Genomic DNA, 13407 nt, shown 5'->3' with positions numbered 1-13407 from the left:
TCCTGCTTCTCCTCCTCCTTCTGAAGTTTGCTACAGAAAGCATCATTCATGCAGAAACTCTGTGGTTATTCAGTCCCCCCCCCCCCCCCCCTCCGCCCCACACACACACACACACACACACACACATGCACACACACACACACACACACACAACACCCCCGGTTTCCTCAGTGCAGGCTATTATTATATATATATATCTGTATCTACAGCTGCAGGCCTTTTCAGAAGATCTGGACAATGAATGAATGGAGATATTTGTTTTGTTTTAAAATCCCTGACCCCAGAGCCCCAGCCCTACCCCGCTTCTAACTTCCTGTTCGTCCCTCCCCACTGGACACCCATCTGTGTAGCGAGCATTTCCACGACCTCTTTGGTTTGAAACTTTGGTTTTAAATACTCGGGTTGTCTCACTTGGCCCGACGTTCGTTTCTGCCGTTGTTTTATCTCTCCCGCTGTCCCTGCGGTTGAAAACAAGTTCGCTTCGGGAACGTGCGAAAACATGCCCCTGTCAGCCTATAAACGCAGACCTCTCGTGCGAGCCCGTATAAAGGGGAGTGGGGATGAAAGGCGGGAACGGAGAGCCGCGATTGGCTCCCCCGTCGAACCCCAGCGGAACGCAGGCATCTGCGGAATCTCGAGCGGGCGATACAGTAGAACTCTCGGCGGGAGTTGCCACGGGAACGCAACCAGGTTCCACCGCCAAGGCGCACCGAGCTGCACTCGAGCCAATCGAAACAGGATCGCGGCTCCAGGAGGCGGGGCAGAGTCTCCGCTCAATGCAACTGGAGCACGACTAGCGTTTGTACAGAATGAGCATTGGTACCTTATCAGACCTGTGTTTTGTAGTTGTTCCGGTGACCTTCGGTGTGCACTTTTTGTACGTCGTTTTGGATAAAAGCGTCTGCCAAATAAATGTAATGTAACGTGAGGACAGGTTTCCTGAGGAGATGGAAAAAGGAAACACATTTTGTCATGTGAGATGTGTGGCGTTCTGTGGGGAACCCAAACACACAACCAGTCATAACCGCTTTGATATTAAATGTGTTAAGAGGGAGTTCATGTAATTCATGTTTTATGACTTATTTTAAGACGTAATTCATGACTTAGTTTACCTGGCGGATGCTCCAAAGTAAGTTGCAAAACAAATATGACTCAGTACATTAAACACTTATTACAGTTGCAACCAGATCAACAGCCATAATTACAGTAAGTACATATAAAGCTAAAAAAACAGCCCTAATGATACAGTAACTACATAGTGCCGGATAATTATCCTAAAAAATGAATGTTGTGCCTACGAGGGTTGAGAGACCGTAAAACAATGTTTAATTCACAAAACTGAAAAACAATCATCAATACAAGCTTTCGTCATGCCACCATTTAGCCACTTAGCCGTTGCTCGTACGAAGCGCTAACAAAAACATTTGGCAAAGGCCAATAAAATATCGCAGGCATTTAGGAAGACCCTCTTATCCACAGCGACTTTTACATAGCATTTGCGTCGCATCCGTTTATACAGCTGGATATACACTGAAGCGATGCAGGTTACAGTAAGTACCTTGGCTCAAGGCTACAACGGCAGTGTCCTTCCCAGGAATCAAACCCGTGACCTTTAGGTTACAAGACCAGCTCCTTATCCATTATACTGCACTGCCACCCACATGCAGAGTTTCCCAACCGATCGTGTCAGCACGCAGACCTACAAGGTATATGGACATGTCCAGAGAGAGTTATAGCAGTGGATATAGTGCTATTAATAGCATGATGAATATGAGGGTATAGTGTTTAGTGTGGCATCATTAGTCTAGAGCAGTGGTTCTTAACCTTGTTGGAGGCACCGAACCCCACCAGTTTCATATGCTCATTCACCGAACCCTACTGCCCACTAACTGCAGACTAGACTGAGGGGTGGACCTCTGCGGCGGAGGCTCCACCGAACCCCTGAGACCGACTCACCGAACCCCTAGGGTTCGACCGAACCCAGGTTAAGAACCACTGGTCTAGAGGGTCTCAATTCTGAGTAAATGGCTATAGTTTAGCATAACAGGGGTGTTAAACAGGCTATTTCACTGTGTATAACAGGGGCGTTAAACAGGCTGTTTCACTGTGTAACTGGAGCGTTAAACAGACTGTTTCACTATGTATAACAGGAGCGTTAAACAGGCTGTTTCACTGTGTGTAACAGGGGCGTTAAACAGGCTATTTCACTGTGTATAACAGGGGCGTTAAACAGACTGTTTCACTATGTATAACAGGAGCGTTAAACAGGCTGTTTCACTGTGTATAACAGGAGCGTTAAACAGGCTGTTTCACTGTGTATAACAGGAGCGTTAAACAGGCTGTTTCACTGTGTATAACAGGGGCGTTAAACAGGCTGTTTCACTGTGTATAACAGGAGCGTTAAACAGGCTGTTTCACTGTGTATAACAGGAGCGTTAAACAGGCTGTTTCACTATGTATAACAGGGGCGTTAAACAGGCTATTTCACTGTGTATAACGGGAGCGTTAAACAGGCTGTTTCACTGTGTATAACAGGAGCGTTAAACAGGCTGTTTCACTGTGTATAACAGGGGCGTTAAACAGGCTATTTCACTGTGTATAACTGGAGCGGTGACGCTCGGAAACAGACTGTCGCAGTGGCACGAAGGTGATGCAAATTGTTAAATGGAAGTGCTTGTTGAGACATAGCATGCTTCCTTCCTGTCTGCGTCTCTTCGTGCTTCCCTAGTCAAGCGTGCTCGCACGACAGCAGTGCGCTCGGCGCTAGCAGAAGTGCGTAGTCTGCTCTGCAGAAATTAAAAATTACTCTGCAGAAGTTAAAAATGAAAACGCGGGGTGTAAATTTGTCGTCGATGAAGAGCCACGAGACATTTGTGCAATGAACGCTCCAAAGTTAGACTCCTGATACCTGTGTGAGCAAGACTGCATGTATGTGTGTGTCTGTGTCTGTCTGTCTGTGTGTGTCCGTGTGTGTTTGTCTCCTTACACCTACATTATGTATAAATGTATCTACTGAGATGAAGGGCAGAAAGAGATTTTTTTCAGAGGACGGAATGTTTGGATCTGCCCCCGACACACACAAACTCTCTCTCACACACGCGCACACACACGCACACTTACCAGGGAGGCCCTGTCCAGGCCATCTCCAGAGTGCCATTTCCAGTTTGGCACAGGCTGATTCTGTCCGATCCAGCACTGGAGCAGTGTTCAACACGCGAGGCGCCATTGAGACGTGTTTTTACGTTTCTGTGTGTTTTTACGCGTTTATGTTACTGACCCCCTGGCTGGCCACGTCAGCGTTTCTCAGTGACCGCTTCCTGTTCGTGTGGGGCGTCTGTGTGACCCTCCCCCCCCTTCCTGTGTGTGTGTTCTGTGTTTGTCACAGAGGAGTCTTCCTACACGCTGAAGGTGGGGTCGTACATCCTGATCGCCGTGGGCTCCATGACCATGCTCATGGGCTTCCTGGGCTGCGTCGGCGCCGTCTACGAGATCCGCTGCCTGCTAGGCCTGGTGAGTCCGGGGGCCTCGTCCGGGGGGCTCATCTGGGGGCCTCGTCCGGGGGGCTCATCTGGGGGCCTCGTCCGGGGGGCTCATCTGGGGGGCCTCGTCCAGGGGACCTTGTCCGGGGGGCCTCGTCCAGGGGACCTTGTCCAAGGGGCCTCGTCTGGGGGCCTCGTCCCCGGGTCTGTGGTGTCTGACAGGCCTGGGTCTGTTAGCGGTAGTCCTGGTCCAGGTTCCTAAAACAAGGGGTTTCATTTTCCATGGAAAATGTAGAAATATGAAAACTAATTTTGACCCTTTGTTCCCAAACCGCTGGAGAGGAAAACCCCTGATAATTTTCAGTCTCTGAGTCCCGCCTCTGACTGTAATAATGATAGATTATGTTTATAAACCCCTTTTCATTTCCCCAAAGACAGTGAAGGGTTGTTGGTAAATCCCAAATTCTCCAAGGGGGGTTGGGGGTTGGGGGTTGGGGGGGGGGGGGGTAAAAGAATGTCTGTACTGAGAGGCAGACTGGACGGTTCCTGACAGGACACAGGGGGGCTGTTTATTCTCAGCTGGATTTGGCTACAAGATGGGGACCACAGAATTTTGGCTGAGAAATCGTGCAGTGTTCTGCGTTTACACAAACTGGGCCAGTGGGGTGAGGTGGTTCCCTCTGTCCCGATTGGACGCAGAGGATGGGCCCGAATTCCGTTGTGAAGGAGACGCCTCCAGGCTCAGTCGGACACTGAGGCACTGCTTCGCTCCATAGTAAAATACATCCATCCATCCATCCATCCGTCTATCCAGTGAGCAGTGAGCAAGCGGCAGGAATACATCATTGGCTGGTCGCCAGTCCATTGGGCAACATAAGTAGAAAAGACGTTCATCAGTTCATGTAAAATTGCTTTGGTTGAGTGACATGCGTCATCCTTGTCAGGACTGGTCCGATGGGGTAACTGACAGAGGGGGTATGTCCGGTGTATAATTGGGGAACTTGTTCAGGGGTTACTGGATGAAATGTCAGTGAGACAGTCAAGTTGTGTCATATCCTGTCGTGTGAATGGGCCCCACCCCCCTGCCCCCCCCCCCCCCCCCCAGTACAGAGAGTTCTATTCATTATCATGGACAATGAGGAAACATTGGGTAACCTGCATGAAATAAGTTGTCATTATCATTATCTCATGTGGAGGCACAGTAGTGTGGCGTAGTTTACTGTGAACTAAGAGTGAAAATGAAAGTGAAGGTGAGATAACAGTGTGTACCCAGGTGGGTGTTGTGGTGTGGTGTGGTCGCTGTGGAGACGCAGCGGGTGGTAATGGTTTGTAGTGGAGAAAGTTTTATTTTCGATTCTTCGACACACCCAGACACAGCAGCTCCTGCTGCCCTTCTGTCCTCCCTGCTTCCCGGAGGTTCTGATTATTCTTTACCAGAGGAAGTTCTGCCCGGTAACAGGGAGTTCTGGTGCTGTATTGCAGTTTCCATGGTTGTTGTACTTGGTCAGACCCATTTGTGAATGTTCAGAAGATTAATTAAGTTGAATCGTTTCAGCTTAGATTGTGGGAAGGCAGAGGTTTCGTTGTCAACCACGTGGAGATGGCTGTCTGGGGCCTCTCGAAATTCTGTGATGTCATTAGCGAGAGACGGCCTGTCAGGAATCTGTGATGTCATAAGCGAGGAAGACAGGCTTAATGACGTAAGCGGCTGACTTATCCCATGATCCTCTCTTTTCGCAGTACTTCATCTGCCTCCTGCTGATCCTCGTCTCCCAGGTGACGGCCGCCGCGCTCATCTACTTCCAGAAGGACCTGGTGAGTGACCCCCCCTGCCCCCCCCCCCCCCCAACTCCTTCCTCGAGGGTGTGGAAATCACTGTGTGTGAAGCATCTGGAGTGGAATGCAAGGAAAAGGGGTCTTGGGCGGGGTTCTAGACCCTGTTTATTTTCCCTGGGGGTGGGGGGTGAGGGGGAGCTCGCTGTCTACGGTGGGCCCTGCTGTGGTTCACCTGTGAGGGGCGAGAGTGACGTGAATCTCCTCGTGACGTCATGGGTTCGTGCCTCGACTCTAAACAGAGTCCATACGCTTCATTGGGCCTGGGACTGGGTCAGGTTACACCTGCTATACCACTCCCTCCACCCCCAACCCCCTTCACCCCCAACCCCCCCCCCCCACCACGCACAGGTTCTGTTTTCTGCTCTCAGCCAGTCATGACCACTGGTGCCCCTGCCATTAGCCAATCACCTGCACCTATGCCCCCCATTAGCCAATCACCTGCACCTATGCCCCTGCATTAGCCAATCACCTGCACCTATGCCCCATGCATTAGCCAATCACCTCATTGCCAGCTGGCTCCTCAGGGGAAGTCTCCGGTCCAGCTGCCGGCTTTAATTTTATTTCATTTCCTGCTGCCTTGGGGTGAAAAAACAGAACAGCTAACCGCACTCGTCAAAAGAATCTCATTCGCCGAATCGGCATCGCTTCATTTCACTTCCCCAACTGACGAAATAGGCGCAAAGCCAAAACTGCCGCGGTGCGTGAAAACTCACGTTTTTAAAAATAACAGCGCCCCGCCGTCCTCCTCTGACCTCTGACAGCGCTGGAGGGTACAAGTCGCGAACGCTCTAGGGGAGAGGTTCACTTTGGCAAGCAGGACACGATGTTCTCTTGAACCGCATTCAGTCGAAGGCGATTTCTTCTGATTGGCTAATTGAGAGCTGTATGCCAGGGTTTAGATTGCATTTCCTCCGATTGGCTGATTTCAGAACTGGATGCCCGGTTTTAAATTGCGTTTCCTCTGATTGGCTGATTTGAGTGCTGTATGCTTGGTTTTTAATGGCGTTTATTGGGTTGTGAAACGTGGCTAAATGTGAAGTACAGTCCGAGGAGTCGGTCCGCCCCCACACAGACTCTGCCTCCCACTCAACCCAGCGGATTTGTGTGTAACCAACGGAAACCGGAGCAGGATTCAGTGATTTAAAAGATGACTGTTTTTGTTCATATACTGTGGATTTATTTATCACCGATATTATAGAGATTTATTGCATATAGATTTATTTTTATGGTTTTTTTTTTTTTTTACAATATTTTATTATTTTTTTCAGCTGAAGACTGAGATGGCGGGCATCGTGAACAAGATCATCGTGGAGTACAGCGGGGGGAACACGACCAGGGAGCTGGCCTGGGACTACATCCAGAGAACGGTGAGCCGCACCGCCTACGCAACCTGCTACACAGCATTTACATTTGCATCAATTTACACAGCTGGATATACACTGACACAATGCAGGTTAAGTAGCTTGCTCTCAAGGGCACAACGGCAGTGTCCTGCCTGGGAATTGAACCTATGACCTTCAGGTTCCTTACCCATAATACTACCCAACCGCCCAATAACTCACGCTGCCAGGACAGGAGGCATACCGCCAGGCCGTTTAACCGCCATTCGGATCCCCCCCCCCCCCCCCCCGAGTCTGAACTCACAGCAGTGTCTTTATTTATATTTAAATCCCGTAATGAGGTAATCGGGCTCTGTAGCAGGGTAGAATGCCCAGACACGCGTGTTGGTGCATGCCAACCCGTGACAGCCGAGCCGTGCCCTGACTCTGGCGTTAGGGTGCAGGTCCTGACATGGCCGACCACAGGGAGGGGAGAGGCTTCAGTCCCTGAGAACGCTGCCGTTTCACACCGAGTATTACCTGCACTCCTCTATCCATCTCTATCTGTCTGTCTATCTATCTATCTATCTATCCATCTCCCCTCCCTCATTCCCTTCACTATAATAACAACGACAGTAATAACCACAACTACAACAACAACTGCAACAATGAACGACAACTACAACAATAATAACAACATCTACAATGGCAGTAACATCAACTACAACAATAACTACTACAGCAGTAAGAACTATTACAGCTACTACAACAATAATAACTATTACAACTACAATAATAACTACAGCAGCAATAATTACAACAACAATGGCAACTAGAACAATAACAATTACATGAACAATTATAATAATGATAAATAGTACTGACAACGACCGCAATAATAATAATAATGATGGATAGTTGTGAGCGTCGTTCTGTTCCGATGTCATCACTAACATACGTATTTTTGTGTTGAAAGCGAGAGTGCGAAAATGACCTGTTATGACAGCTTCCTTCGCAGGGTCACGGGGTCGTTCTGTAGGTGTAGAAAGAAGCCGGTCGAGTCAGTTTCCTGTGTTAGCGTGCGAGGTGCGGTGTAAGAGCTCGGGAGTAATGGGGTGGGCGGAGTCAAACCCGTGGCGTTGCCAGGTGTGAGAGACGTGACCTCGCAACAGAAAACCCAGCTGATGCTCTTCGTTTCAGTAGCGTTCACATTTCAGTCACATCTGGGATTTCTGCTGAAGGGAGCCTGACAGTGAACACACACACACACACACACATGCGCATACACACACACACACACACACACACACACACACATGCGCATACACAAAGACACGCGCACACTCACAGACTCACACATTCACACATGCATGCATGCAAGCACGGACTCAGTGAAAGCTCACTTTTCACATTCACTGAGCTGTGACATTTCCACTGGTTGTGTTTCTGAGTTAATGTGTGTTTTTTCTGTCTAAACTTCCTCTCTCCCTCTATCCTTCCTCTTCTGCTGTCTGGTTCTTGACCTCTCTCCCCCTCCCTCCCTCTCTCTCTCTCCCCCTCTTTCCCTCTTCCTTTGTCCCTCTCTCCCCCTCCCTCCCTCCCTCCCTCACCCCCTCTCTCTCTCTCCCTCTTCCTCTGTCTCTCTCCCTCACTCTCTCTTGCCACCTCCCCCCACCACTTCTCTTTCTCACTTCCCCTCACTCTTTCTTTTTCTCGTTTTCTCTTTCTTGTCTTTTTCTCTTGTCCTTTTTTCTTGTTCCCTCCCTCTGCCCCCTTCATAGCCATATGGTGCTTTCCTTCCCTCCCTGTCTCTCTCTCCCCTCCCTCCCACTCTTCCTCTGTCTCACTCCCTCTTTCCCCTCTTTGCAACTCTTTCTCAGGCTCCCTCCCTCTCTTTCTTGCTCTTCTGTCTCTCTTTCCCCCCTTCCTCTCATATTGTCTTGTTTTATCTGAGGGCATGTGATATCTGATATGTGATATGTAGTATGTGATATGTGGTGTGTGGTAAATGATATGTAGTGTGTGGTATGTAGTATGCGATGTGTGGTATGTAGTGTGTAGTATGTGGTATGTAGTGTGTAATGTGTGTGTGGTATGTGATAAATGGTATGTGGTATGTAGTGTGTAATGTGTGTGTGGTATGTGATAAATGATATGTAGTATGTAGTATGTGGTGTACTGTATGTAGTGTGTAGTATGGTATGTAGTGTGTAATGTGTGTGTGTGGTATGTGATAAATTATATGTAGTATGTGGTACTGTATGTAGTGTGTAGTATGTGGTATGTAGTGTGTAATGTGTGTGCGGTATGTGATAAATGATATGTAGTATGTAGTATGTGGTACTGTATGTCGTGTGTAGTATGTGGTATGTAGTGTGTAATGTGTGTGTGTGTGGTATATGATAAATTATATGTAGTATGTGGTACTGTATGTAGTGTGTAGTATGTGGTATGTAGTGTGATGTGAGGTATGTGATGGGATATGTGGTGTCTCACTCTCTCTCTCTAATCAGGTCAACTGCTGTGGGTGGATTGACCAGGGTAACTGGACTGAGAACACCCGGATTAAGAACAGCTCCATGTCCCTGTACCCCTGCTCCTGCAGGAACGCCTCCCTCGCTGCAGACCCCCTCCAGGAGAGCGGGTTCTGCAACGCCCTGTCCCTCGGATGGCCCGTCTACACCTCGGTACCGTCCCGCATCCTCGCCCCCCCCGATCCTCACCTCAAACGTTTCTCTGTGCCTGTGTTCTGGCTTTGGGGATTCACCTCTCTGGCCCCACCCCCCTCCCCTAATTAACCCCCCCCCCCTCCTCTCACTTCCACAGGGCTGCATGGTGAAAGTGGAAAACTGGATCCTCAGCAACTCAGGAGTCATCCTGGGAATCTCCATCGGAGTGGCCGTCATTGAGGTATTCCCGCTAACGTGCTACGAGCCCAAGTTTTTGGGATGCTTGCATGCCCCCCTCCGTCCCATCCCCCCCACTGCTACATAAATCCTAGACGGCCCCACATGCTGTGCCCATCCCCCCCCCTGCACTGGGACTTCTCTGAGCTCTCATCTCCATTTTGTGTCCCCCCTCTACGGAAAGGCAGAGGCTAATATTTAGGCCATGACTTTCTGGTTTTTTGCTGTTTCTAAACTCTTCTCCATGTGGTGTGTGGTAAATTATATGTTCAGTAACGCTGTGAGAATGTCCCAGGGGCTGTGTGCTAATGAGTGCTAGCTCGGCTGTGTGCTAACGAGTGCTAGCTCGGCTGTGTGCGTACGAGCGTTAGCTCGACTGTGTGCTAACGAGCGCTAGCTCGGCTGTGCGCTAACGAGCGATAGCTCGGCTGTGCGCTAACGAGCGCTAGCTCGGCTGTGCGCTAACGAGCGCTAGCTCGGCTGTGCGCTAACGAGCGATAGCTCGGCTGTGCGCTAACGAGCGCTAGCCCGGCTGTGTGCTAACGAGCGCTAGCCCGGCTGTGCACTAACGAGCGCTAGCTCGGCTGTGCGTTAACGAGCGCTAGCTCGGCTGTGCGCTGACGAACGCTAGCTCGGCTGTGTGTTAACGAACGCTAGCTCGGCTGTGCACTGCGGTGTAAAGAGGGGTTTAAAGCGAGAAAGAGCACAGCTGTCAGCATCATAGAAAAAACTAAACTGTTCTCTGTTTTTACCATTTCTGTGTCGTGACTCATGAATGAAGTTTGCGTCATCCTTTCTGTCAGTGTTTCTTTCTGTGGGCAGAAAAGTTTAATCATCAAAACACCATGTGATTAAAATGGTGTTATGTGAAGTAATAATAGAACAGTTTTTCCTCATTTCCTGAAAGGCTGGAGATTCAAGGTTTTTTTATGACGCTGACAAAACTTTGTAGAAATCTCTTCACTGTTCTTTACAGTATAGTTCTCTTTGGAATGGTTGTTGTGTTCTTGGAATTATTTTCTAGCTTGGGTGTGTTAAAGCCAGTGTTGTACTGCATATGTTGTGTAGTGCCCTGGGTGTGTTGTGTAGTGCATAGGGTGTGTTGTGCTCTGGGTGTGTTGTGTTGTGTAGTGCTCTTGGTGTGTTGTGTAGTGCACAGGGTGTGTTGTGTAGTGCTCTGGGTGTGTTGTGTAGTGCACAGGGTGTGTTCTTCAGTGCTCTGGGTGTGTTGTGTAGTGCCCTGGGTGTGTTGTGTAGTGCACAGTGTGTGTTGTGTAGTGCTCTGGTATGCTATTCAGTGCACAGGATGTGTTGTGTAGTGCCCTGGGTGTGTTGTGTAGTGCACAGTGTGTGTTGTGTAGTGCTCTGGTATGCTATTCAGTGCACAGGATGTGTTGTGTAGTGCCCTGGGTGTGTTGTGTTGTGTAGTGCTCTGGGTGTGTTGTGTAGTGCACAGGGTGTGTTATGTTGTGTAGTGCTCTGGGTGTGCTGTGTAGTGCACAGGGTGTGTTGTGTAGTGCTCTGGGTGTGTTGTGTAGTGCACAGGGTGTGTTGTGTAGTGCTCTGGGTGTGTTGTATAGTGTACTGCATATGTTGTGTAGTGCCCTGGATGTTTTGTGTAGTGCTCTGGGTGTGTTGTGTAGTGCACAGGGTGTGTTATGTTCTGTAGTGCTCTGGGTGTGTTTTGTTGTGTAGTGCACAGGGTGTGTTGTGTAGTGCACAGGGTGTGTTATGTTCTGTAGTGCTCTGGGTGTGTTGTGTTGTGTAGTGCCCTGGGTGTGTTGTGTAGTGCACAGGGTGTGTTATGTTGTGTAGTGCACAGGGTGTGTTATGTTGTGTAGTGCTCTGGGTGTGTTGTGTAGTGCTCTGGGTGTGTTGTGTAGTGCACAGGGTGTGTTGTGTAGTGCACAGGGTGTGTTATGTTCTGTAGTGCTCTGGGTGTGTTGTGTTGTGTAGTGCCCTGGGTGTGTTGTGTAGTGCACAGGGTGTGTTATGTTGTGTAGTGCACAGGGTGTGTTATGTTGTGTAGTGCACAGGGTGTGTTGTGTTGTGTAGTGCACAGGGTGTGTTATGTTGTGTAGTGCACAGGGTGTGTTGTGTAGTGCTCTGGGTGTGTTGTGTAGTGCCCTGGGTGTGTTGTGTAGTGCACAGGGTGTGTTGTGTAGTGCTCTGGTATGCTATTTAGTGCACAGGGTGTGTTGTGTAGTGCACAGGGTGTGTTATGTTCTGTAGTGCTCTGGGTGTGTTGTGTTGTGTAGTGCCCTGGGTGTGTTGTGTAGTGCACAGGGTGTGTTATGTTGTGTAGTGCTCTGGGTGTGCTGTGTAGTGCACAGGGTGTGTTGTGTAGTGCTCTGGGTGTGTTGTGTAGTGCACAGGGTGTGTTGTATAGTGCTCTGGGTGTGTTGTATAGTGTACTGCATATGTTGTGTAGTGCCCTGGATGTGTTGTGTAGTGCTCTGGGTGTGTTGTGTAGTGCCCTGGGTGTGTTGTGTAGTGCACAGGGTGTGTTATGTTCTGTAGTGCTCTGGGTGTGTTGTGTTGTGTAGTGCCCTGGGTGTGTTGTGTAGAGCCGCGGGTGTGTTGTGATCAGTGTTGTTTTCTTTGCAGCTGCTGGGGATCATTTTAGCCGTGTGCCTGTGCAAGAGTATCCACCAGGAGGACTACACCAAAGTGCCCAAATACTGAGGAGCCCAACTCACGTAGACACAGACACGCACACACACACACACGCACGCACGCACGCACAAACAGCACACTCTTTGCCAAATCATTCACCCTCACTCTCTCTGGCTTGACTCCCAGCACACAAGCTTGTAATCTGTCTGTGAAAGCTTCTGTAATTCTCTCTGTGAAAGCTCCTGTAATTCTCTCTGTGAAACCTTCTGTAATTCTCTCTGTGAAAGCTCCTGTAATTCTCTCTGTGAAACCTTCTGTAATTCTCTCTGTGTAAGCTTCTGTGATCTCTCTGTGAAAGCGTTTGTAATTCTCTCTGTGAAACCTTCTGGGATCTCTCTGTGAAAGCTTCTGTACTCTCTCTCTGAAAGCTCCTTCCAGTGCTGGGCCTCACAGGACTTTCACAGACCCTGACAGAGAGAGGGGGGGAGGGAGAGTTCAGGAGCGTCAGCCAAGCAAGTTCTTCACTTATTTCCAGAACTTCACTTATTTCCACTTACTGTTTTTTTTGTTTGTTTATATTTGAAACACACTAGATGTTGAGAGTTTGGTTTCTATTTTCAGTTTCAGCGCTTCTTGTTATTATTAGTCAGGTCCAGGTTTCCCGAGAGAGAGAGAAAGAGAGAGAGTACTTTCACAAAGAGTTATGAGCTGTTGATCAACGATGCCGACTGGGTGGGCAGAGCTGTAGTTTGTGAGGGGGGGGGGGGCTGAGTTTGGGGGAGGGGCTGGGATCGGTGGGAGGGGCCTGAGTTTGGGGGAGGGGCTGCGATCGGTGGGAGGGGCCTGGGGAAGTGTCAGTTGGTCAGAAAAAGCGCTCATTTGTCTGGCATTTTAATGGTGTGGCCATGGGAGTGGCTCGTTTAGAGAAGGGTGAGGCTGTGCAGGACAGGGCAGGGCGGGGTAGGGTAGGGTGGGATGGGGCACACGGCTTTGGGTAAACCCTGGCCACTCTTCTCCAGCGTTCGGCAGGCTCTCAGAGAGAAGCTTCCGGCTGTGGAGTCTGAGCTGGCAGGACATGAGAGACTCTCCCTCCATCACTGCCCCCTGGGGGCCTGTTTCCACAGCCCAGCTAGCCCACCCCCCCCCCCCCCCCCCCCCGGGCCTGGGAACTGGGGCAAAAGCCCCCGCCTACACACCCCTCGCCCCCCCAGCCCTCCACCGCCTCCGGCCCTTCGCAGGACGTGCCCTGTC

General features: G+C 49.8%; 1 protein-coding gene across 2 annotated transcripts in view; it reads left to right on the top strand.

Moving 5' to 3' along the window:
- Nucleotides 1-12281, top strand: part of LOC118215657 (CD82 antigen-like) — a 26029-nt gene extending 13748 nt beyond the window's left edge. For both annotated transcript variants that reach the window (XM_035396579.1, XM_035396580.1), the window contains exons 4-9: nt 3386-3510; nt 5220-5294; nt 6584-6682; nt 9148-9321; nt 9461-9544; nt 12148-12281. In XM_035396579.1, coding sequence (XP_035252470.1) covers nt 3386-3510; nt 5220-5294; nt 6584-6682; nt 9148-9321; nt 9461-9544; nt 12148-12225 — 635 coding nt within the window. In that variant the 3' untranslated portion in view covers nt 12226-12281. The remainder of the gene's footprint in view (nt 1-3385; nt 3511-5219; nt 5295-6583; nt 6683-9147; nt 9322-9460; nt 9545-12147) is intronic.
- Nucleotides 12282-13407: the final 1126 nt, after the last annotated feature.

This window comes from Anguilla anguilla, chromosome 16 (genome assembly GCF_013347855.1).
Source record: "Anguilla anguilla isolate fAngAng1 chromosome 16, fAngAng1.pri, whole genome shotgun sequence".
Classification (NCBI taxonomy): domain Eukaryota; kingdom Metazoa; phylum Chordata; class Actinopteri; order Anguilliformes; family Anguillidae; genus Anguilla; species Anguilla anguilla.
Note: the sequence above shows the minus strand (reverse complement) of the source record. Positions and strands in the feature narration are given on the sequence as shown.